Source organism: Chlorocebus sabaeus, chromosome 12, assembly GCF_047675955.1.
Source record: "Chlorocebus sabaeus isolate Y175 chromosome 12, mChlSab1.0.hap1, whole genome shotgun sequence".
In the NCBI taxonomy this organism is placed as follows: domain Eukaryota; kingdom Metazoa; phylum Chordata; class Mammalia; order Primates; family Cercopithecidae; genus Chlorocebus; species Chlorocebus sabaeus.
The window spans coordinates 50,455,245-50,481,280 of NC_132915.1; the positions used below are offsets into that span (position 1 = coordinate 50,455,245).

Here is a 26,036-nt window from a genome sequence, read left to right on the forward strand (position 1 = left end):
AAAACTTGCATTTTAAAATACCGTCTTAAATTGTTCAGTCTGGATGGAGGGGAAGCAGAGGGGATTGGTATCAACAGGTGACCGAGGACTGCAGACAACTGGGTGCCAGCAATGGTCCTGGGAAGTTGGGGACACCTTTGTCCTTGATCAAGTCATGATGCTGTAAATCTTTAACAAAACATAGTTGCTTACATACTTCCCCTTTAATCTCAGAGTTAGTTTCAAAAACTACATGATGGCTGTTTTTGCACATTTTCTCAATGCTCTGAAATTATCCCAGCCTATGTGCAGGGATGGACAAAGGCCTCTTAAATAAAAATGAAGTTAGTTATGTTACAGTTCTTTTGCTGTTTTACTGTTACAGTATCAATTGTTAATAAAAAATACAAGAAAATTTTAATAAAATATTCTAGGAATATTACCTGACACTCTAACAAAAAGCAACTTACATTACCATTTGTATCACACATTTGAAAAATTCTGATGGACTATACAATAGTAGGATGAATAGAGTTAACAGTAATATATATTTCAAAATAATTAAAAGATTTTGTTTTGTTTTTAAGACATTCTGTCTCTGTTGCCCAGGCTGGAGTGCAGTGGTGCAGTCTCTGCTCACTGCAACCTCCACCTCCTAGGCTCAAGTAATCCTCCCGCCTCAGCCGTCTGAGTAGCTGGGACTACAGGTGCGCACCACCATGCCCGGCTAATTTTTCTACTTTTTGTAGAGGTGGGTTTTCGCTGTGTTGCCCAGGCTGGTCTTGAACTCCTGAGCTCAAGCAATCTTCCCACCCCAGCCTCCAAAATTGCTGGGGATTACAGGCTGAGCCACTGCACCTGGCCAGGTTTTTGAGTGTCCTCATCCCAAAGAAACGATAAATATTTAAGGTGATGGATGTACTACTTACCCTGATTTGCTCATTACAATGCATACATACATGGAAACATAACTTTGTACCCCATAAACATTATTATTAAGTGTTCATTGTAAATTTCAAAAATAAATCAAAATGAATTGAATATAAAAACAGATTTACACGAGAGGGAACTAAATATATGTCAAGTCAAAAGTAGAATACAATTAGAGAGAGGCTTAGTCTTCCATGCTAGACATTCCATGATTTAAATAAAAAAGGAATTGTCCAGATCTTTGAATACAGGTGAAGTTAAAAACAAGTGTCCATCACAAGAATATGGTTACAATTTTTAGAAAATGTACATCTCAATGATTAGAAATCCTAAGATCATAAACAAATAATGTATATGACCAACATAAAATATAGAGAAATGTACATCTCAGTGATTAGAAATCATAAGATCATAAACAAATAATGTATATAGACTAACATATAATATAGAGTAAATAAATAACAGAATAAAATGAAATCTGATTGTAAAATTTGATAGAAAAAAAGAATATTAACAAGCAAATAGGTAATTTTGAAGCTTATTACAAAGTAATATTAATTAGAACACGGATAGATTACTATTTATTCAAACAAATAAGCAAGTAAATCAAATATTCAAATGTTCACAAGTTTTGTATTCATTCTCCGAAAATAATTATTTTTAATTTTTGAGACAGAGTCTTGCTCTGTAGCCAGCTGGAGTGCGATGGCGCCATCTTGGCTCACTGCAACCTCCGCCTCCTGGGTTCAAGCGATTCTCCTGCCTCAGCCTCCCGAGTAGCTGGGACCACCACTCCACCACACCCAGCTAATTTTTGCATTTTTTTTTTTTTTTTTTTAAGTAGAGAAGAGATTTCACCATGTTGGCCAGGATGGTCGGAATCTCCCTACCTCGCGATCCGCCACCTGCGGCCTCCCAAAGCGCTGGGATTACAGGCGTGAGCCGCCGCGCCTGCCCTCTGAAAACAGTTCTTTAAAAACATATTTCAAAAAACATGAAAATAAATAACAGGAAACTTTAATCCACATTCTTCTTTAGATGCCACCTTACTTCCTTTTTCCACTTGACAAACAACCTTCCCCAAATAATTTTCTAACCAGTGTTTTTAATTTCTCTTTTTGTATTTCCTCTTCAACTTACTCCAGTTGTGTTTCTATCCCTTTCATTCTACTAACCCAGATCCTCCTAAGGTCATCAATGGAGTCTGTTTCCAGGTTCACTAAGACAGTTCAGCCCTCACCTTCCCTGAAAGCACCACTGTCTTCCCCTCGTTAGACTCTACCTCATTCTTTCCAATTTCTCTTTCTAACTGCACTGGCTACTTTACCTCAGCCTCCTTTACATATTCTCCTTCTCTGCACTACCTTTGAATGCTGAGGGTCTGCAGGACAAGGTTATGTCCTCGTCTCATTGTCCCCTCTGTTTATAAGTGACTACATTCATTCCTATGTCCTTGTTACCAGACATGCAATAAAGAATCTTAAATTAATAACTTTGCCCATGGCATTCGTTGTTCACTCTAGACCCATATTCCTAACTGTCAATAAGATTTCTGCAATTTCATGTCTCCCAGGCACCTTAGAAAGGACATCTAATATTGTTCTTTCTCATCATCATTTGCACCTAAAGCTTCTAGTATGAGAACATCATTTTCTTTTCCTTATCTTTGTAGTGTTTCATATGGTGAAATTGGTACAGCTTTACTGTTTCTTTTCCTGTAAGAATGAAAACTATTCAACACAGAAAGAAACTGTCTTTATTCACCTGTATTTCTTTTTTAAAATAACTTTTTAAATTTTCGTGGGTACATAGTAAGTGTATATATTTATTGGTTGCACGAGATCTTTTGATAGAGTCATGCAGTGAGTACACCTGCTTTGCTTGACATCAATTCCAAAATATGCCACTTTGATACTCACTTTATACATATTATGTAAATGGAACGAATGAATAGGTAAGTATATATTACCATCCATTCCTTGATTTGGTTCAGAAAACTAGTGCTTGAATTTTGGTTTTAGAATAAATAACTTCAAGAAGTTTTGTTTGAAAATAATTTAATAAATAACAAAATACAATATTTAACCAAATGGAAAGCTGAATATGTTTTGTAATCTTAATACAATGTAAAGGCAAACATTTGTTATATAAGAATAAATATTATAAATATGATAAAATGTAAGAATAAATAAATAAGTAAAAATAAATAACATCTTAGGGACTGATGCCCCAGAACCTGTCTTTTTAACATATACTAGCTTAATAAATTGACAAAGTACTTGCAGAATTAATTCAATCAATTCTGTGATTAAAGCAGAAATAAGAGTCTTTTGAAATGACCAGAGTCACATGTGCAAGTGCTATATGGCAAATTAATCAATGAGAATCATTTCAAGATGACCCCAGGTCTCCATCTTTACTTCTCAGTCTTTCTTGCATGTTTGTTGATAAGAACAAGGATTTCATGATTTCCATTCTGACAACTTCCCAGGCACAGTCGCTGTATTTCTTCTCTTTCAGGTAGACACGGATTCCCTGGAAGTACCTCCTCAAGGTCAGTGCAGGGCTCCTAATCGCCCCAGCAGATTCTCCTTGTCGCAGTACCTGCACCAAGCAGGTCTCCAGGTGTTCTAGTTGCCGATGAAGTCCAGTGTGGAGATGGTCTAGGAGGGTCGTGTTCCAGGCAGCAGAGGAGCGCTCTGTGTGGAAGAGGCTGAAGATCTGCTGTAGCATCTCATGGAGGACAGACATGGCCTGGGCCTTCTGCAACTGGCTCCCTTCTACCATCTCCTGGGGGAACCTGAAGTCTCTTCTGTCCTTGAGACACAAGAAAGGGGAGATTCTCCTCATTTGGTGCAGAAGCACCAAGGTGTTCCTGCTAAGTAGGCCATGGTTCTGAGGCAGATCACAGTCCAGAGATCCAACAGGACTATAGCTGGTCATCACTAGGGCTGCCAGTAGAGGGAAGAGGAGGGCCATTGGGAAATGAGGGTGCTGCTGGCTTTGCTGAGCTGGATATGGCTTAACCTTGGACCCTAGGTTTTCTGAAGACATTCCTTGTATGCATGGCTTTTAATAGGAAACAAATGGTTTTCATTTTCTGAACATTTCTCTGTACTTTCACTTTCTTTTTTTGTTTTCATTTGTGTATTCTCCCTATGACTTTAAGAGGATGACAACAATCTATCAATTTTGCATTAGACTTCAGCCAAACTCGAGTAAACTTCAGCTGTGTCAGTACAAATGAATGCTTAATCAAATGAAAAATGTTTTGGTACTAAAGTCATAAGTGTATATACTATATGTATGTAAATAATCAGATACACTCACACTACACTAACTTTATATATTATATATTTATATATACACATATACAGAATACATGTATATATAATATATGTGTATATAATATATATTTGTATATATATGTGTATATAATATATATTTGTATATATAATATATGTGTATATAATATATATTTGTATATATAATGTATGTTCATATATATATATGAAAAAAATCCTTTTCTCTGTTCTAGAAACAAAATTTTAACCCTTAACTTCCATTTTTACCCTCCTTACTTTACATAGGAAGTCAGGCCCTATGGGTTTCTATATTTGCTTTAGGATATACAAGATTATCTGCAGCAAATAAGCTCTTTAGAACCAAGAACGGGATTTTGCTGTTGTTTGTTTGTTTGTTTTTTAGAGATATTAGAGATGAGGTCTTAATCTGTCACCCAGGTTGGAGTGTAGTGGCATGATCAGAGGTCATTGCAGCCTTTAACTCCTAGGCTCAAGCAATCTCCGTGCCTCAGCCTCCTGAGTAGCTCGGACTACAAGTGTGCACCATCATGTCTGGCTGATTTTTTGTTGTTGTTGTTGTTAGAGATGAGGTCCCACTATGTTGTTCAGGCTGATTGCAAACTTCTGGCCTGAAACTGAGGCCTCCTGCCTCAGCCTCCCAAGTAGTTGGAATTACAGATGTGAGCCAAAAACGCGGGTTTGTTTGCTGTTTTATTCACAACAGAGGATGATGATGATTAGCGAATGAGCTTCTCTAATGTTTTTCTTCCTTCTAGAAAACATTCATGCAGGTCCATGTGGTTACGCTTCACTGGGACCACAGGTGAGGATTAATATACACTGCCTTTTCTTTCCATCATTTGCTTACTGAGGTCAATAGTGCTCCCCTGTCTGTGTCAATATCACAGCTGGAATCCTGATTCTTTACAGGTGCATATGGATGTGGAGATTCTAATTCTCAGATATTTTACTTTCCCAGCATCTCCTCACTCACAAGGTATTTATCACATCTAGTAATACCTTTTCCTCTAGAGTAACAAGTACTCTCAACCCAAACTCTTCCAGACTCACTCCCAGGGAGCAGTCTCACAACATCCTGATAACTTCAGAACTCTTTTGGTGAGAGAGGAGTGGTTACTTTGTGAGCAAAACAATTAACCCTCCAAGACCCTTGCCAGTGTCCCTAGAGTTTTTGTCTGAAGGACCCTAGCTCTCAGGGACGATCTCCTTTTCTCCTGACCCATGTGTCCAGGTGTCAAAAGTTTTGACAGCCTTCAGATACTGATAGCAAAGGTTTCTTTTGTCTAAGAAAGGTGAAAGGATTACCCAATTATAATCATTTTACCATCATTAGTCAAATAATTTTCCACCATTTGCTAACTGAGGTCAATAGTGTTCTTCTGGCTATGTCAGTATCCCAGCTTGGAATCCTGATATGGTTTTTATTGTTCAATTCTTTTACGTAAGCTATTGAACATTTCTTATCCTCAGTGTTTCTCAGGTGGGCACAGGGGATCAATGATGGTGTTGTCTTTCATTAGAAGCTTATATTACAGAAACTAATGGTCTTCAGCTGCTCATCCAGTCATTGCAATTCTATCTAAGGGTTCTTTCCTCCTCTATCTCTGACTCACTCTGACAGTGCAGGGAAGTTAGACCCAGACTTTGCTGTCAGGGAGAAAGAGTCTTCCTTACTTTACTTATTTGTAATTTTTTTATTTTAAAATTTTGTATCTTATTTTTACATAGTGGTTTACTGGGCAAGGTTTGTCTTGCTGCTTCTGCATTACATTCTAGTTCATGACAAAATAACACAAATTAAAGAAAGTAAAAGAAAGGCAAAGGAGCCATGCTATTTTTATCTGTAATTTACATGACTTCAAATTTTTTTCTTTTTCATTTCAACTTTCTTAGAAAGCAAAACTTGATAGTTGTTTTGGGGCAAGAAAGAAAACAGAAAACATAAGTCTGAATATCATGAAAGTGAAAGAAGGGAAGTGGCTTTCTGCTCATAAAATGGCCAAGTATAAGGTAGCAAAATAAAATGCAGCAACATCAATGACTAGGGATTCTGGCAGAGGGGAAGAATGAGCCCAATGTTGAGGTACACAAAGGCAGGGAAACGACTGTTTCTGCTAGAGGCTCAGAGAAGACCAAGTCCTGGGTCAATGAATTGCTCTTAGCTTTGCAAGACCAGACACTTGCTCTTTTGTTTCATTTAATATACATAGGATCAGTTCTGAGGAGGAAAGGGAGGCGTCACGCCAACCAGCTCACAAGAGATTGTCAACCAGTCCCCAATTACTAGAACAAGCAGCCTCCTCTGGCAGGATAATAGATGTTAGCCTTGCCTGAGCACGCTACCAAGTTAATAAATCCACCTAGGCAATGAAAAGAGTGCTTTGAGGAACCCAGGGTAAAAAATAAAGAGAACTGGATAATCCCAAAGATTCTGCTCTTTATCTGGATAATAATGATGACGATGATACTAAAAATGATAACATTGGAATTTGTTGCGTATTGACTAAGACCAGTCTCTGTTCTAAGATATTTGAAAATATTAACTCAATCTTTTCAATAACCATATTTAGATTCTACTCATTTATGCAACTTTCTGGAGATAAATATATATCTGGAGAGATGAGCTATTCTGAAAACGCCAATGATTTAAGGTGAAACCTTTAGGGGTAGTCAGTATAGTGGCTTCTCTGGAAGACCCCATCAACAGAAGTGGAGGGTGGATATGAGCAGATAATTTATAAACCAAGGAGAGGTCAGGGCATGAAGTCAGGTGAGCAGGACGGGTGAGATGACAAGGGATTCAGAGTTCCACATCACATACCAATGTGTTGCCATCTATTACTTTGTAGACAGAGCAACGGGTGTGTGTTGTGAGTAAATTGAACTAATTTTAAGCCCTAAGTAAAAGTAGACCTTTTAAATAATCAAAATTGAGTATATTTTTCTGCCAATTGTAAAAAAGGGCTAAGATTTAATGAGTAATTAATTCACTGAATTACAGTAAAACCTTTATTGACTCATCAACTGCAGACACTTAGAAGCCTTTTTATATTTGACTCTTGAGGTTTTCTTTTGTCATTTTAAGAATAAACAGAAAGGACCTAACAATTTCTAGTCTAACAATAGCTCAGCCATATGGGCTCTGAGTTTCTCCCTGAGGATGTCATTGATTCCCCAGGCCATTTCCTTCAGGTCAGCCTACTGTTTTTATTTCTGAAAGGGACAGCTTACCTCCAGGCCAGACTTTGTTTTGTCTACTGATAGATTCCAAGTAGGAATTTCTTCTCCTCCTAATCTTACCAGACAATGGTTGAGTGTCCAGTGCCAAAAAGACCTATTGTATAAGCCAGATGGCAGACTATATGTACTTTCTATATAGAAGCAGTGAAGGGATACTTACCAAGGATAATCTTATTTTAACCCCAAACTCCACCACAGTACTTAGTATAGTTGTCTTTATTTTTCTAACCTCATCATATTAAAAAAATCCTAAAATACAATGACAGGATTGAAAGAAACTTGTCATCAAAATCACCATTGGCTGGACATGGTGGCTCTTCCCTGTAGTCTCAGTACTTTGGGAGGCCAACGCAGGAGTTCAAGACCAGCCTGAGCAACATAGCAAGACACTGTATCTACAAAAATACTTAGCTGTGCATTGTGGCATGCACCTGTAGTCCCAGCTACTCAGGAGGTTGAAGCGGGAGGATCGCTTGAGCCCGGAATCTGGAGATTACAGTGAGCTATGATCACTGCACTCCAGGCTGGGTGTCAGAGTGAGACCCTATCTCTAAAACAAAGTAAAATAAAATAATACAATAATCACCATTAATGGATAAAATGATCAAGGCATTTTTTGGAATAGTTTCAATAGCATTGGTATCAGTTCTTTTTTTGTCTAGTAGAATTTGGCTGTGAATCCATCTGATCCAGGGCTTTTTACTGTTGGTAAGTTTTTTTTTTTTTTTATTGATTCAATTTCAGAACTTATTATTGGTATGTTCGAGTATTCAATTTCTTCCCGATTCAATCTTTGGAGGTTAAATGTTTCCAGGAATGTATCCGTTTATTCTAGGTTTTCCAGTTTGTGTTCATAGAAGTGTTCAAAACAGTCTCTGGAGATTTTTTGTATTTCTGTGAGGTTGGTGTAACATCATTTTTGTCATATCTGTGTTTATTTGGATCTTCTCTCTTTTTCTCTTTATTAGTTTAGCTAGTAGTATATCAACTTTATTTATTCTTTCAAAAATCAAACCTTTGTTTTTGTTTCTTTTTTGTATGGATTTTGGTATCTCAATTTCTTTCAGTTGAACTCTGATTTTGGTTATTTCTTTTCTTCTCCAAGCTTTGGAGTTGTTTTACTCTTGTTTTCCTAGTTATTCTTGGTGTGATGTTAACTTGCTAATTTGGGATCTTTCTGACTTTTTGATGTAGCCATTTAATGCTATTAATTTTCCTCCTAATACTGATTTAACTGTGCCCCAGAGGTTCTGGAAGGTTGTATCTTTGTTTTCATTAGTTTCCAAAAATTTCTTCATTTTTGCCTTAATTTCTTTGTTTACCTGAAAGTCATCTAGGAATAGGCTGTCTCATTTCCATGTAGTTACATGGTTTTGAGAGAACTTCTTGGTATTAATTTCAATTATTATTGCACCATGGTCCAGGAGTGCGCTTGGCATTATTTTTTTTTAATTTGTTAGAATTGCTTTATGGACAAGCATGTGGTCAACCTTAGAGTATGCACCATGTGCAGACGAGAATGTGTATTCTGCTGTTGTTGGGTGGAGTGTTCTGTAGATATCTGTTAGGTACATTTAATCAAGTGTTGCATTTAGGTCTCGAATGTATTTGTTAATTTTCTGCCGTGTTGATCTGTCTAACACTGTCAGTGGGGTTTGGAAGTCTTTTGCTATTATTGTGTGGTTATCTAAGTCTCTTGGTAGGTCTCTAAAAACTTATGACTCTGGGCACTCTAGTTTTGGGTGCATATATATTTAGGGTAGTAAGTCTTCTTGTTGAATAGAGCTCTTTATGTAATGCCACTTTTTGTTCTTGTTGATTGTACTGGTTTAATGTCTGTTTCATCTGAAATAAGAATAGTAACCCCTACGCTCTTTATTTTTCTATTTGTTTGATAGATCTTTCTCCATCTCTACTCTGAGTCTATGGATATCATTTCATGTAAGATGGATTTCTTGATGACAGCATACATTTGGATATTGCTTCTTTATCCATCTTGCTACTCAGTCTTTTAAATGGGGGCATTTAACCCATTTACATTCAAGGTTAATATTGACATGTGAGGATTTGATCCTGTCATTGTGTTGTTAGCCTGCTGTTATGTAGAGCTGGGCGACAGTTGGTTTATAGTGTCAGTGGCCTATGTACTTAAGTGTGCTTTTGTGATGGCTGGTAATAGTCTTTCATTTCCATGTTAAACACTTTCTTAAGGACCTCTTATAAGGAAGGTCTGGTGGTAACAAGTTTCTTTAGCATTTGTTTATCTGAAAAGGATTTTATTTCTCCTTTGCTTAGGAAGCTTAGTTTGGCTGGATATAAAATTCTTGGTTGGAATTTCTTTTCTTTAAGGATGCTGAATGTAGGCCCCCAATCTCTTCTGGCTTGTGAGGTTTCTGCTGAAAGGTGTGTTGTTAGCCTGATGGGGTTCCCTTTATAGGTGACCTGCCCCTTCTCTCTAGCTTTCTTTAATATTTTTTCTTTCATGTTAATGTCAAAGAATCTGATGACTATGTGACTTTGGTATGTTCATTTTATATAGTTTCTTGCTGGGGTTCTCTGAATTTCCTGAATTTGTATGTCAACTTCTTTAGAAAGGTTGGGGAAGCTCTGAGTCTTCAAGCTCTGAGATTCCTTCCTCAACTTGGTTTATTCTGCTGTTAATACTTCTGACTGTGTTATATAATTCTTGTTTTTCAGCTCTAGAAGATCAGCCATTTCTTTTTCAAAATGGCTATTTCATCTTTCAACTCTTGTATTGTTTTATTGGATTCTTTACATTCCTTGGATTGGATTTCAACTTTCTCTTGAATATCAATGGTCTTCATTTCCATACAGATTCTGAATTCTATGTCTGTTGTTCTAGCCATCAATTAAGAACCACTGCTGAGAAGCTAGTGTGGTCATTTGGAGGTAAGAAGACACTCTGGTTTCTAGAATTGCCAGAGTTCTTGTGCTGATTCTTTTTCATCGGTATAGGTTGATATTCCTTTAGTCTTTGAAGTTGCTGTCCTTTGGGTGGGGTTTTAAAATTTTACATTCTTTGATGCCCTTGAGAGTTTGACTATGGTATAAGTTGAGTTTAGTTGATTGGTTTCATTTCTGAATGATTTCAGGGGTACAAGTTTCAGCTCAGCACTCCTGAACTTCATGTTTTAATGCTGGGGTGTGGGGGTGCTGGGATCAGGACTATGGCTTTTTTTCTCTGGTCCCTCAAGGTTAAGCATCTGCTATGCTATGCTTAACCTTGAGGCCAAGGTGTTCCTTGTATGCTGGCAACAGCACTCCAGTGAGGGGTGCTGCCAAAAATACTTCAGTGGGGAGGTGGTGAGCAGCAGGGGCCCCCATGTACGACATGCTGGGAAAGCAGCAGGGAAAGTCTACAGTGAGTGAGTCCTGGTGGGGGAGGGCTGTGGGTGGGTGCTTGCCAGCAGGGGCCCATTTGCAGATCTCTAACTATTAGGTAGGGTCTGTTGGTGAAAGAACTAAGGCAGTGCCCACTGGCAAGTGCCTCAGCTTGGCAGTAGAGGCCATGCTAAAAGTGGGTGTAGACAGGCAGAGTCACTGGGATAGGCTGGTAGATCTTGGGGTGCTCACATTGGACTGGTCCATCCCGTGGGAAAGATAGACTTGTTCCGTCCAAGTCCAGCAGCCAAAAAAGGCTAAAGCCACCTAGAGGAGCATGTGAGCCTTGGGGAATGAGCTGTGCTCCACTGCAGCTCTTCCTACACAAACCCTCAGCTCCATGCAGGCTGGAGTTCTGTCTTTTTCAACTCTCCAGGTAGCTATCCCTGCCAGCTCAAATGTCTGTGGGGGTTATGAGGTCTCCTGAAGCTAGGGTTCCAGAGGTCCATGACAAGAGTGGCTTACTCTATGCCTATTTTACTCACCCCTTCCCCAGAAGCTGCTTCAAGTCAGGAATAAGTCCTGGAGCTTGGCAACCAAATGCAGGGTTCCCAACTTCCTCACCTTTCAGTCTGGGGTCTGCGTCATCCCTCCATCCACTCTTCATGCCTTCTTTCCAAAGATCTGTTTAAAATGTGCCAGTCTACTTGATGATCTGGTCTTTCTTGGTGAGAGAAGTTCTTCCTGGCTGTATCTAGTTGGCCATCTTGGCTCTCTCTCTGTCTCTCAGAAGTTTTTCATGATCCACCAACTAAGGACAATCAAATTCTTCATGACCTAGAACCTAGAGTTTGTGTCTTTTAGAAAAGACATCAGAGGAATACTGACTTTGAACTCCATTTTAAGGGACCATACCAAGTTCTTCTTATTACCTACACTGCAGTAAAGCTTCAAGGCCTCAAACCTTTGGTCCACATCTCACGACTCAAAAAAACTCCTTCAGATTCTTGGAACTGCATACCTAACTTCATGCTGTCCTAATCATTTCTCTTTTTTTTGTACAGGAACGTACATGGGACCATAATCAGTGCAAGCTTTAGCTTAAGCTTATGTTCTAACACAAAACCAGAGCAATTGTTGGGTTTGTGGGCTACTACCAAAAAAATTAAGAAAACAAATCTACTAATGCCAATGTCTGTGTTCTCAATGAGAGTCATGCTGACACTTCAACGGAAGAGTGAAAAGCTAATCTTGAAGCTCTGAACATCACTGTTACTTGATTTTTTACACTCAATAGAAACAGCATTCTAACCTTTCCAATTAATAATCTGATCATTGCCAAATATAGAAAACCTATTCAAGTGTTGCCTGAAAAAAAGGATATTTTGCTTTCAGGTAATACACTTTTGAGGCTTAGGAATTACCACGTTGGTAAAAGTAATTGCTTGTATAATGTCACCAGATTAAATCCAATAAAGTCCTTTTTCAGCAAATGTGGTTATACACCCTTACAGCATGCTATAAATAAACCACACAAAAAAGTAAATTTCCACTGGGCTTTGTTCAGTAGCTATGAAGATTTATGGGTAAATAAATTTAACTGATCCTTGCTCAAGCACAACTAGGTTTTCCTTTTTCCAGTCACTGAGGTCTGGGTCTGTGGAGAATCTGCTTATTCCATTCTGCCTCCTCACTGGTTTGGATCATTCTATTTGGCTTGGCTCACTCCTGCCTTTTGATTAACTTTCCCTGAACGTCCCATAATAGCTCATATGATCAGAGGCCAAAATAGTCAACAACCAGAATTAGGACTAACCTTCAAATAGACAAAGACAAGCTAGTTTCCCTAGTGGGACTCCTGGGGTCTTGCTCTTGGTGGTAGTTGGGTACTGATTATGTAAATTGGAAGCTAATTTTTCATTTGGGAAAAAATTAGACTCAAATACTGCTTAACTGCCTATGTTGCCTGCACTTTGACTTGTTTGATTTTGGTTCAGTTTATTTCACAAGGACTTTTGTTAAGGAGTACCCTTTGGGTTTTTGAAATTATCCTCTTGATAGTCATCATAATATTCCCCGTGGTGCACTGTATCCTCTCAAGTCTTAAATGTTTTGTATGCAGTCATCCATTGAACATTTAATGATCTTACTTTAACTAGATCAGCAAGAACATAAAGAATTTTTCAACTAATGTGTTGTTGAAAATTGTGAATTTCATACTGAGACCAAAGACGTCCATTTAAAATGATAACAGAGAGTGGCAACAACACCAAAAGTTATGGTCAATTTCTCAAAATTGAGAGGCTAACCACAAAGAAAAGTTTGTTAAACTAAATTTAGCGTGAGAAAGCTTCTGTACTCACGTAGTTCTTACGTAATGAATTGTAATGTAACTTAGTACCTAAATAATCTGAAAGCCTAATTTGGAGTATACTTCTGTAATGAATAGCTGAGTCCCAGCCAATCATCACACTTGTGCTTTGGTCAATCATAGGTGGCTGCTTATTCAAAACATGTTCAAATAAGGCTAATGCCAAGCTATAACCAATCTAACTCTTTATGTACCTCACTTCTTTTTTTTCTATATATCACTTTCCTTTTTCTGTTGATAAATATAATCCTATTATGGGGCAGCCTCAAATTTCTCTGAACATGTTCTGCTCTGAGAGCCGCTCCATTGGCAAATCAGTTTTTGCTCAATTAAACTCTGCGAAATGTAACTTGCATAATTTTTTTATTTTAACATTGTATATAACTGGGATATAATTACAGAGTTTTTCAGGGTAAGGTGAGAATGCAGAGCAAAATCATGGAATGTTTGCCCACCGAACATAAAATGACAAACAACAACAAAGTAAAATTACATTAGAAAAATAAGCAGCATAAAGAAAAAAACCAAAGAATTGAAGGGGTCATAATATTTGAAAGGTGTTAAGCAATGAGAGAGAGAGAGAGAGAGAGAGAGAGAGAGAGAGAGACAGAGAAAGAGAGAGAGAGAGAGAGACTGACCCAGATGAGTCCAGAAATATTTTTTTTTTTGCCTGCTCCTGAACTGAACGCCCATAAACAGTGGACAAAGAAAGAAAGGCAAGGATAAAAATATTGTCAAATATTCTAACTTTGAGTTTCCCAACTCATCCCTCCTCCCATCTAGCAAGAAGAAATCTAAACATTGGGTTTGTAATGTGAGCAAACATTTGAAAGATTCCTCCTCCACCGAAGTCCCTTCCTGCTAGCTGAGCAATTCACATAAACTTCCTGATTAACTTCTTCAATTACAACATTGCACAAACTAATGCTTCCTACCCAATGGACCACATGCTTTCATTTGGCAATTATTATAGTCTCTGAAATTCCTTTACTTACATCTTGCCGTATCTTAGTACTACTGGAAGGGATACAAGTCTGTCAAATTTCAAAGCAACAATGAGAATTTTCTCCTAACTACAAAATCAAGTGACATGATCTCATAGGAGTGAATTTGTAAATTAGCAAGGTATCTTTTTAAAAAGAATTCATGTAATATCAAACAAGAGTTTTTTCTTTATTTTCCTTGCAGTTCTGTACCCAGATGGGCAGGCTGTACAGATTCCTAGTGTAGCTCAATACATGTCAGGAGGTCCTGGAAGCCTGAGCAGGCTGGAGGCAAGGGACACATCCTGACCCTTTCTTTCTCCACATAGCTGCCCGTTGCCCAAAAAGGAGGACCTGTCCTGCTTGAAGCTGGAACTATTTCCCCTCCGTAAGACACAAAGCTAAGGAAATGAACTTTCAGAATTGAGGTCAATTCTTTTCAGGAAAGAGCCCCTTTTAGCTCTGGAGAAAAATCTCCTGCCAGGGAACAGGATTGTGCATAGAAGAGAAGGCTGCCTGCCAGACTTGGCTGCTGTTTCTGTCGGTCACAATCAGTAGGTGGCTCCCTTCCTCTGTAAATCTTTTGATAACCTCCAGGGTAAAATGCATCCTGCCCTCTATTTCCTTTTTGCTACAACTGCTATTATGTCATTGTAACAGGAATATTCCCTTAATTCCAAAAATACTTACCAGGAGAGAAAAAGGCCTCTCATACGTGAGTTTCTGAAAAACCAAAAATTTGCACTCAACTATTGCTTTCGATTGGTAATTGTGTACACTTTAGGGAGAAACTGACAGCCAGAAACCACGATGGAAGAGAAAGCTATATGAGTGGGCAGTGCAGGTTAATGAGGAGTGAATGTGGAGGGCACACTGGAGATTTCTACACTGGAGAGGGAGGAAACTATTACGATATGGGAATGAAAGAATGGGATCCGCTAAGCAGGGAGGAAAGAAAAGTGTGGCATGCAACAGAATTAGCAAATGAAGTGTGTGCGTGTGTATATGCACACAAATGTGCAAAGGCATTTATATACATACATATATACACATATCTGTATATATTATGTATTACCTACTATATATTATACATATTGTGTACTATATATTATGTACTCTATATTGTTAAAATATTTATTATTATATTAAAATATATGTTATACATAATATAATAATATATAACATATACACTTTTAACTTCAGTTTAGGAGACTAATCCCTGTACCAGATATTTACAAACCATCAATTTTTGATTAAATATTAATTATATATCTTCAGTGTCAAATGGTATCTAACTTTGAGTCTTCTTCAGAACTCCCATTTCTCTTTTTTTAGACTGTCAGCATTTTGCAGCCACTTACAGACAGTGGAATAGGAGAGTTCACTATTCTTACATAGACCTGTATGAATCAATAAGAAAATAGTCACCATCCCTTAAGCACTCTGGAAGATACTCTGCTAAGTGCTTTAAAATGTTTTAGTTTTTCTGATACAGAAACTCCAGGACTATTTCCATCTTATTTTACATTTGTGAAAACTGAGGCTCAGAGGGGCTAATTGAATTACCTAGGATCACAGATGTGTCCTGGCCAAATCTAGATTGAATGCAGAATTCTATATTGCATAAGTAATTAAATTTTATAGTTTGAAATTTTGATACATTTTAATCCCCAAATTATACACTCTTGCTCATTGGCCATCTTTCATTCATGGATGTTGCTGTATTTTTAAACTGATTTTCACCCTATATTGCTCTTTAATTTCAATACTGGGGAAGAGAAGTATTCTGATCCAGTTTCACTTTTCCATCTTATAAAGGAACTGTCCCAGATTGTTATGTTCATTATAAAATGATTATTTGTGAATCCCTAAAAGTTAACAATTTTTATGAAATCATTGTTCTACTTATAGACCAAGTCTTAACTTAGTCAGAAAGAAAGGAAGTGATAGATAAGAATAATGAGAATAATAAAGATTGTTTTTGTTTTTTTTTCTTTTAGACAGTGTCTCACTCTGTTGCCCAAGCTGGATAGAGTGCAGTGACATACTCATGGCTCACTGCAGCCTCTACCTCCTGGACTCAAGCCATTCTCCTACCTCAGCCTCCCTGGTATCTGGTACTAAAGACATGTGCCACCATGCCCAGCTAATTTTTGTTTTGTTTTGTTTTGTTTTGTTTGTTTATTTTTGGAGACATGGGATTTTTCCATGTTGCCCAGGCTGGTCTCAAACTCCTGGCTCAAGCAATCAGCCTGCGTTGGCCTCTCAAAGTGCTGAGATTATAGGTGTGAACCACTGCACTCAGCTGAGGCACATTTTTAAAAACAGTAAAAACAATGTGACAAAAAGAAAACTTAGGTAACTAGATTATTAAAACACATGATTCCTAAAAAATGTTATATTATAGTGGTAATTAGATTTACGAGAAAGAACTTATCTGATATTAAAATGGTAAAAGTGATATTTCAATAAAATGACTCTATGGCGATCGTGATTACTAAAAATCAATGCAAAGTCTCCTGTCAAACAATAGATGAAAATATGATCTTGATGGAATACAGGAAAGACATAAGATAAGATTTTTTTGAAAGAGAATTTGTACAGTACAAGTTTTATTAACTATTGAGAAGGTTAGAGCTTGTCCTACTACCTTAACAATGACAGAACTGACAAAAAAATATATGCAGCATAATTTTACAGAAATTGGATGACAGACAGCTCTGGAATGTGACCCTAATGCAAGCAAGCAAACAAACAAACAAACAAAAATCTTGTGTTTCATAACTTACCTGACTTTCTTCCTGGAGGTTTAGTGAAGAAAACAAACAGAAGATATAAATAAAAATCAATATCAACTTTTTGAGATGAAAAATGTAATACTTTAAATGAGATAATTAAGTGTAGAGGTAAAGCTCAGTTACTTTAAAGACAAACAGTAGAATCTGTCAAAAAGGAAGCATGGAATGAAATGAACCTCTGATACTTGGAGTGCCAGAAGAAGGAAGAGGGGAGTTAATGAAAATATTTGAAGAAATAATGTCAGGTGACTTTCTGAATTGGATTAAAACAAAACAAAAAAAATTTATGAATTCAAGAAGCTCAATAAATTTCAGGCAGCATAAACACGAATATATATTTAAAACCACAACAAAACACATCATTATAAAATTGCTGAGAACAAGTGATAAAGAAAAATCTTAAAAGCAGTTACCGATAAAAAACACATTACATATAAGGAAAGATAAGAATGCTTTCAAACATCTCATTAAATACCATGCAAGGTAGATGCCAATTAAATGGCATGTTTAAAAGTTGAAAGGAAAAAATGACACCAAACTTGTTAATCTGGGATGTTATATCCAGCTAATATATACTTCAAAAATGAAAGTAAAATTAAGACTCTTTCAGGGAAACAGAAGTTAAGAGAATTCATCACTACCAGATCTATACTACAAATATCGTTTAAAAATGCTCTTCAAGCAGAGATGAAATCATATCAGATAAAAACTTGGAGCTACACAAAATAATGTAAAGTATTAGACTGTTTAATAAAAAAACAAAAAAATTTATTCAGTGATATAAAACACATGTAGCAGTAATAAATACAGCACAATAGCTCAATTTCTAGGTAGTATATGATAACTTAAAATATTATGTGATGAATACTACAAAAAAACTAAAATTTAAACAAAACAGACTAGAAGAATAGCAGATAAAATGATAGTGGAGATAAGAGAGAATTATTAAAAACAGTAAACTAATTTAGGAGAAGGCAAGAAATTAAGAAAGAAGGGAACAAGGACCACAGGAAAAAATAAAATAAGCAAGATGGGAAACATACACCCAAACATATACATAATTAGATTAAATGTTTATTGTCTAAACTTTCCAATAAAAAAGTGGAGATTGCTATACTGGGAAAACAAAAGCAAAATAAAAACCAAAAACCAAGCAAACGAAAATAAGACTCAAACAAAAAGATCCAACTTTATATATAAAAACACAGATAGGTTAAAGTTAAAGATGGAAAAATTATACCATGAACACACTACTCATTAGAAAGCAGAATTGACTTTATATTTTGATATACATAGTAAAGTGGTTGCTATATATAATGTGCTTTTCTACAGACTTCTTTCGGACGCCAATATAGATCATATGCTGGGTTATAAACAAGTTTCTGTTTAATGAAAAGAATTAAAATGATAGAGTATGCTCTTTAATTTCAAGCGAAACAAACCTAGAAAACAGTAGCATAGTCCAGGCACAGTGGCTCATGCCTGTAATACCAGCACTTTGGGAGGCTGAGGCATGTGGATCACTTGAGGTTAAAGAGTTTGAGACCAGCTTGGCCAACAGGGCGAAACCCCATCTCTACTAACAATACACAAATTAGGTTCCTGTAATTCCAACTACTTGGGAGGCTGATGCAGGAGAATCGCTGGAACTCAGGAGGCGGAGGTTGCAGTGAGCCGAGATTGCGTCATTGCACTCCAGCCTGGGCGTCAGAGTGCGACTCCATCTCAAAAACAAAATCAGAAACAAAAACAAAAACAAAAACTAGTAGCATAAAGATATCTGAAAACTCCCAAATATTTGAACATTAAATAATACACTTTTAAGTAATTCATGGATCAAAGAAGAAATGTCAAAAGATATGAGAAAATTTCAGTCAGATTATGTTTTAAAACGGCATGTTTCTATGCCATATTATGCAATTTTTCTGGAACTATGTAAGTAAATAAAGCAAATGTTTGTTTCCTTTCTTGATATCCCTTTTTCAAGCTTCTGATAAGAGAATCCCTTGTCCTCAACGTCTCATTATTACTAATTTTGCTTTTTTCTTTGAAATGGAAAGTTATGAGAGGATGTTTTGCATTTGCTTTTTAATTTCAACTTATCATTTTGGATCCAGTTTCCGCTTATTACTTCCACTTGTCCAGTTCTCATAAGGTCAGCACTGATCTGTGTTCCCACTGTAGTGAATGGTTTCAATCGACAGAGCAGTTTAATGACATTTAACATAGTATTAATCAAAATAATGAAGAAAAACAATGATAAATTATTATAATTAATTAAAATGTCATAATTTCAAATCAAAATATTAAATATATTAAAGTGGTTTGGCAGTCCATCAAATTCACAAAATCTATCCAGAGACAAATAAATTTTTTAAAGTAAAAATTATTCAGAGAAAAAAATCTACGTTCTTTTCAAAGTCCTACTCTATTTCTCTCCTCCAATTCTGAAAACAGTTTTCAAGATCATTTTCTACATGTATTGTCACTGATTTCTCTTCTCTGATTCACTCTTCCAGCTTACTCCACTATGCTTAATTCCACCCAACTAGCTCTATAAGTGACAATGCCATCTATTTTCCAGATGCAGTGGACACTTTCAATCCACATTTTGCATGAATGCATTGATTCTTCTAAGCAGTTTCAGTCGTTTAAATATGCTATTAACAACATTCTGTCTTGTCCCAATGCATGGCCATTCCAAATCTTTCCTGGTTCTTCTCTCCCTTTAAAGTTGAAGTTTGCAGGAATAAATTTTAAGTCTTTTTCTCGTTCTATTCAACCTATGTGACAACTTCTGTTTCCAGGGTTTCACTTCATAGTATTGCTTCTAAATTACATACAAAAATACAGGTTGCCAATAGACACTTGCACTTAGATGTCTATTTCTCTACAGTAGAGGGTATCTACTACTTTAAAAAATTTTTTTTGATATGCCTTCCTTCAGTTTTACTGAATTTCATTTGTTTTTATTTCTTCTCACTATAGCAGTTAATGTACCAGGTATTAGAAAGTAGAGTTATTATTTTCCTTACAAAAATAAAAGACACAAGAGAGCGAAAACTGTGTTTGTTATGTTCACCTAGATATCCTAAGGGCAATATAAAACTTGGTTTAGAAAAAGTCAATTTTTACTTACAATTTGGATATAATGATGATGGGTAAATGAATTGTACCACCCATTCTTTCATGAGATTTCACATTTGGTCTTGGTATTTCTTTATTAAAGAATAAACAAATAATACAAGAAATTTTAATACTAAAAATTAATAAAACAGCAAAATAATATATTGACTAAATATAAAGAAGATATTTTGATATAACAAATACAATGTAAAAGTATACATAATAATATATGGAAAAATTTAAATCTTATAAATAAATAAATATTTTAATAGATAGATAAACAGATCTATCAGCATGGTCATCTGTAAAGGACTAGTGCCTGCACAGGTAAACATGATGTTTCCTTAAACTCCTGAAAACATTTGAAAATTTTGATTCAACTCGTGTAGTGGTCATAGCAGAAATGAGACTTCGAAATGGCAGAAGTCATGGAAGTGTGGAATGGTGTATTAGTCAATATGGATCATTTCCATGTTGAACCAGCTTTCATTCCTTCCTCCTTAATCTTTCTTGTAAGCTTGTTGAAAAAGAGAAGGATCTCATGATTTCTGCTCTGACAACCTCCCAGGCACAAGGGCTGTATTTCTTCTCCATCAGATAGAGGGTGATTCTTTGGAAGTATTTCCTCACAGGTAGGATGGAGTCCACATTCCTCAGTGGAGCCTCTTCCACTCCAACCTCCTGTATCACACAGGCTTCTTCCACAATGGTTGAACTAATTTACATTCCCACCAACAGTGTAAAAGCTTTCCTACTTTTCCACAGCTTCACCAGCATCTGTTATTTCCTGAATTTTTAGTAATCGCCATTCTGAGTGGCATGAGATGGTATCTCATTGTGGTTTTGATTTGCATTTCTGTGATGATCAGTCATGTTCAGCTTTTTTCATGTTTATTGGCCACATAAGTCTTCTTTTGAGAAGTGTCTGTTCGTGTCCTTTACCAACTTTTTGATGTTTTTTTTTTGTTCGTTTGTTTTGTTTTTTTATAAATTTGTTTAAGTTCTTTGTACATTCTGGATATTAGACCTTCGTCAGATGGGTAGATTGCAAAAATTTTCTCCCATTCTGTAGGCTACCTGTTCGCTCTGATGATTCATAGTTTCTTTTGCTGTGCAGAAGCTCTTTAATTCGATGCCATTTGTCAATTTTAGCTTATGTTGCAGTTGGTTTTGGTGATTTCATCATAAAATCTTTGCCCATGCCTATGTCCTGAACACTATTGCCTAGGTTTTCTTCTAAGGTTTTCATGGTTTTGGGTTTTACATTTAAGGTTTAATCCATCTTGAGTTAATTTTTGTATTAGGTGTAAGGAAGGGGTTCAGTTTCAGTTTTCTGTTTATGGCAATCCAGTTTTCCCAGCACCATTTATTAAATAGGGAATCCTTTCCCCGTTCCTAAAGTATTGAGAAACAGAATCTCTTCCAGTTTCCGATTTTATTTTATGAAAGAAATGTGTCAGTTTTTACTGACATTTAACAGAGAATTAATCAAAATAATGATCAATTACTATTGTAAATAATTCTATATTTTATGCTTTAAAAATATAAAATATTAAATGTATTAATATGATTTACCAATGCATCAAATATATGAAATTTAGTGACATATATTTTCAAAAAGGAAACACTATGCAGATAAAAGATAATCCACATTTTTGGAGAGTGCAACCTTATTACTTCCCTCCATTGCAAAGGCAGATCTCTCACAATTTTCTATATGTGTTATCTTGATTTTTCTTTTCGGATTCACTCTTCTACCTACCCCAGTATGGCTTCTGCTGATTAATTATATCAATCCAGCTCTCAGTAAGCTCTGCACTGCCATCTCTTTTCTTGCTGTAGTGCTCAGTTTTAATTCACATTTTCCGTAAGTCTATTGATTCTTTTTCTAAGCACATTTATTTTCTAAATATGCTTTTATCACTATTCCCTCTTGTTCTTCTGCTGTTAAGGTATTCCACCTCTGTTTTCTTTGTGTCTCTTCAGTTCCCCCACTTTAATGGTGGAAGGTCCTCAGAATCCAGTTTATGTCTCTTTTTCCCCCTCACTTGCTCACCACATGGATAGCCATTCCATTTCATTTTTGGCCTTTCCATTGCCAGTTAGGAACTTTCAGATATGGTATTCCTTGAAAACTGCAAACTCATTTATCTGACTGGCAATGTACATTTTCAATTACATGTTGAAAGTCAGTTTACAGAGAATATCTCTGCTTTAATTTCCAGACATGTCTCAATCTACCTTCTGCTAAGAGGAATTCATTGCTTTTTCACTTCTTCATATTACAGCAGTTAGCATAACTGATATTAATTCAGCATTATTATTGTTTTTAGATTTCTTTCTGGACAAAAATCAAAGATAGAAGAAAACAGGAACTGTAGTTTTTATGTTCATGTTTGTATCCTGATGACAACATATAACCTGGTATAGAAAAATATATTTTTCTATAACTTGAATAAAATTATGATAGGTAACTTAATTAAATCATCTATTTTTAAGTCAAGGTGTACAGTCAGGGTTGGTGTTTTATCTTAAAGAATAAACAAACACAAGACATTTTGTGTAGTAAAAATTTAATGAAAAAGGAAATTAACATATTGGCTACATAAGAAGAACATGTATTGTTACATTAACCACAATGTAAAGGTACACATGATATTACATAAAAATAATTTAAATCTTAAAAATATGTAAATAATAAATATTTAAATAAACAGATGAACAGAGACAGCAGCACGGTCTTCTGTAAAGGACTAGTGCCTGCACAGGCAAACACGATGCTTCTTTACACTCCTGAAAACATTTGAAAATTTTGATTCAACTCATGGTGGTTATAGGAGAAATGAGTCTTTGAAATGGAAGAACTCACGAAAGTGTGAGATGACATGTCAGTCAATGAGGATCATTTCCATGTTGAACCAGTTTTCAATCCTTCCTCCTTAATCTTTTTTGCAAGTTTGTTGAAAAAGAGAGGGATCTCATGATTTCTGCTCTGACAACTTCCCAGGCACAAGGGCTGTATTTCTTCTCCGTCAGATAGAGAGTGATTCTTTGGAAGTATTTCTTCACAGCCAGAATGGAGTCCTCATTCATCAAGAGAGTCTCTTCCATCCCAGGCTCTGCTATCACACAGGCTTTCAGGTCATTCAGTTGCTGGTAAAGCTCAGTGGAAAATTTTTCTAGGAGGTTCTGTTCCCAAGCAGCAGATGAGTCCTTTGTGCTGAAGAGATTGAAGGTCTGCTGGATCATCTCATGGAGGACAGAGATGGCTTGAGTCTTCTGGAACTGGTTGCCATCAAACTCCTCCTGGGGGAATCCAAAGTCATGTCTGTCCTTCAGACAGGAGAAAGGAGAGATTCTTTCCATTTGTGCTAGGAGTATCAAGGCCCTCCTATGACCCAGGCTGTGGGTCTGAGGCAGATCACAGCCCAGAGAGCAGATGGATTTGTAGCTGAGCACCACCACGGCCATCAGTAAAGAAAAGGACACGGCCATTGGGATGTTGCAAATATTGCTAGGCTACTTGAGGTGGGTAACCTTGAACCTTGGCCTCTAGGTTTTCTGAAGACGTTGCTCTGTGCATGGATCTTAAATAGTGAACATACTAATTTCCATTTTCTAAATGCTCTAGTTTTACTTTCTATCTCTGTTTTTGCTTTCTTTATTCACTCTCTACATGTGTTGAAAGATGTTTTTCATCATTGCCTATTTTTCACCTACACTCAAAACTTTTTATGGTATTATTTTCTAATTGAAATCTTCATGAACTTTTAATAACACACATTTGGCATATCTATTTATGTATACTGTGTATACCTCTACTTCAGAGATAAAAACTATAAACTTTGCTCTTTTTATTCAATGTAAAGTTAAGAATGACAGAAAAGTTAAACTAAAATCTAAGTTTAAAAGCTATTGACATTTAACTTAATTTGATGGGTAGAACTGTGGAATAACTTTTAATGTAATTTGTTCATGTAAATTTTGTTGTGTGAAATTACATATGCAAAATAAAAATCTATATAAATACACATTAATAATATGAATGTAATTACATACCCAATCATTCAAAACTGCTAAAAATGTGAATAAGTTTTAAAAATTTTTCTCATAGTATATGAAGCTTTGAATTTTCCTTTATATGAGAAAATAATTTGTAAACTTCACTAGCTGCAGTATTCATCCAGGTATTGCCAACACTTTTTTCTTTTCAGTACTTAACATAAATATTGATGTGTGACTAACTTTAGTAGAAATAAATCATATAATATAAGCTATTTGCATTTAATTCTCAAAGTCTACGAAACATCCTGAAAAACTGAGGATCAAACATAAGTAATAACCGTAAGATAGTCAATGGCAGCCCAAAGTTCTGCAGGCTAAATCGACAAATTGTGATAAGACCTTAAGGTCCAGCAGAAAATGGACAGAAAGTCCTCCAATCACGGTCATCTATTTGCCCTAGGTTTGTGACACTGATCTTGCACATATTTTGTGTATCTTCCTGAACTCAATATCAGTGCTTCTCATGTGTTACACAACAAAACCCAATGAGAAAGATGTATATTAAGCAATCAAATTTTGTTGGATAGACTTGTTGGAGAGTCACAAACTATTGTAATATGTCAGATTTGTGTATACTATGAGAACTAATTTTTGTAACCTTCGAAGAACATCATTCCAATAAATATATGTGACTTAGAATATATTATCAATTAAATCATTGTCATTTTTCAAAGGTTTTCAGAAGTTCTTATCCAAGTCAATTCTTATCGAATAAAAAAGACCATCTTTGTTCTAAAATCATAAATTTACCAATACTGAATATTATCCTGTAAAGAATTAACTTTCAGAGTGGTCCTTAACTCTAACTTTTTATTTTGCATAAGGAGTTAGTTTGTCTTGGCTAACTCTAACTTTTTATTTTGCATAAGGAGTTAGTTTGTCTTGGCCCTATAGATACTGAGTCCTTAAATGGAATGAGCTCTGGTTTAGCAAATCAGATATTTTGTAAATGGAGGTTTACTAGTTTCTCATTTTTTCTTCTACTAGGAAGTGTTCAAGAATGAAGCTATTTTGCTTCATCATGGCCATAGTTGCTGGGATTATAATAGACAATGACAAAAATTTCCATTCAGCTCTTACTGAGAGTCAATAATGCCCATGTAGTTTACTGCTAAAACTACTGGGATTCTAGTTTTTTTAAGGTGCATGTAGATCTGGGGATCCCAATTACAAGAGCAGCACAATATCATCCTCTGCCCAGCACTATATTAACCATTTATGACTTCATCTTTGATCTGCCCTCTACTTTGTTATAATAGAAAATAACCAGCCTGGTGTCAAATACAGATTCACATATCTAAATTCAAACTCTCCCAATCACACAGTTTATAGGAATCAGACAATTTACTCTACCCAAAAGTAAGGAATAATAGCCTCTGTCCCCCAGATAATCCTACAGCTTTCCTTCCCTGGATCAAATCCCCAGAATGTGTATGTGAACTGTAAATACTTGTGACATCATTTTTCTATCATTTATAAATTTCAGCTTCAAATCACGTGATAATCTTTAGATGACACTAGTAGAAAATGAGCCTGTTTATATAAAGGTAGAGATTATGAAATGGATCAATTTTAGAAAATAACCAAACACATTTTATTATTCATTATTTTAAATGATTCAAATAAATTCTTTGTATCATTGAGCAATTAAAATAGTCTGCATTGTGAAATGTGCACCGGGGTTTCCATAATAGAGGAAACTTGATTTCAGAAATGTATATTTTATACATGTATTTAGTAGTTTATTCAGTCAACAAGTTTGTATTACATTTTGGGCTCATCCTTTTTATCAGACCCTGAGAATACAGGGCATTTTTGCCCAAGTTGTTATTCTTAGTCTTTGAAACACTGGGGGAGACAGTATTTTTTCTTTGTT

The 26,036-nt window shown here is 36.0% G+C and overlaps 2 protein-coding genes across 2 annotated transcripts; both read right to left on the reverse strand.

The window, feature by feature from the left end:
* Positions 1–2,953: 2,953 nt before the first annotated feature.
* On the reverse strand, positions 2,954–4,149 carry IFNW1 (interferon omega 1). Its single transcript, XM_073022175.1, has one exon. It carries the CDS (start codon positions 3,961–3,963, stop codon positions 3,301–3,303), a length of 663 nt encoding a protein of 220 aa, XP_072878276.1. The 5' UTR covers positions 3,964–4,149; the 3' UTR covers positions 2,954–3,300.
* Positions 4,150–22,655: 18,506 nt separating this feature from the next.
* Positions 22,656–23,639, reverse strand: LOC140713054 (interferon alpha-17-like). The gene has a single exon (XM_073022176.1). The coding sequence runs from the start codon at positions 23,588–23,590 to the stop codon at positions 23,021–23,023; it is 570 nt and encodes a 189-aa protein (XP_072878277.1). The 5' UTR covers positions 23,591–23,639; the 3' UTR covers positions 22,656–23,020.
* Positions 23,640–26,036: the final 2,397 nt, after the last annotated feature.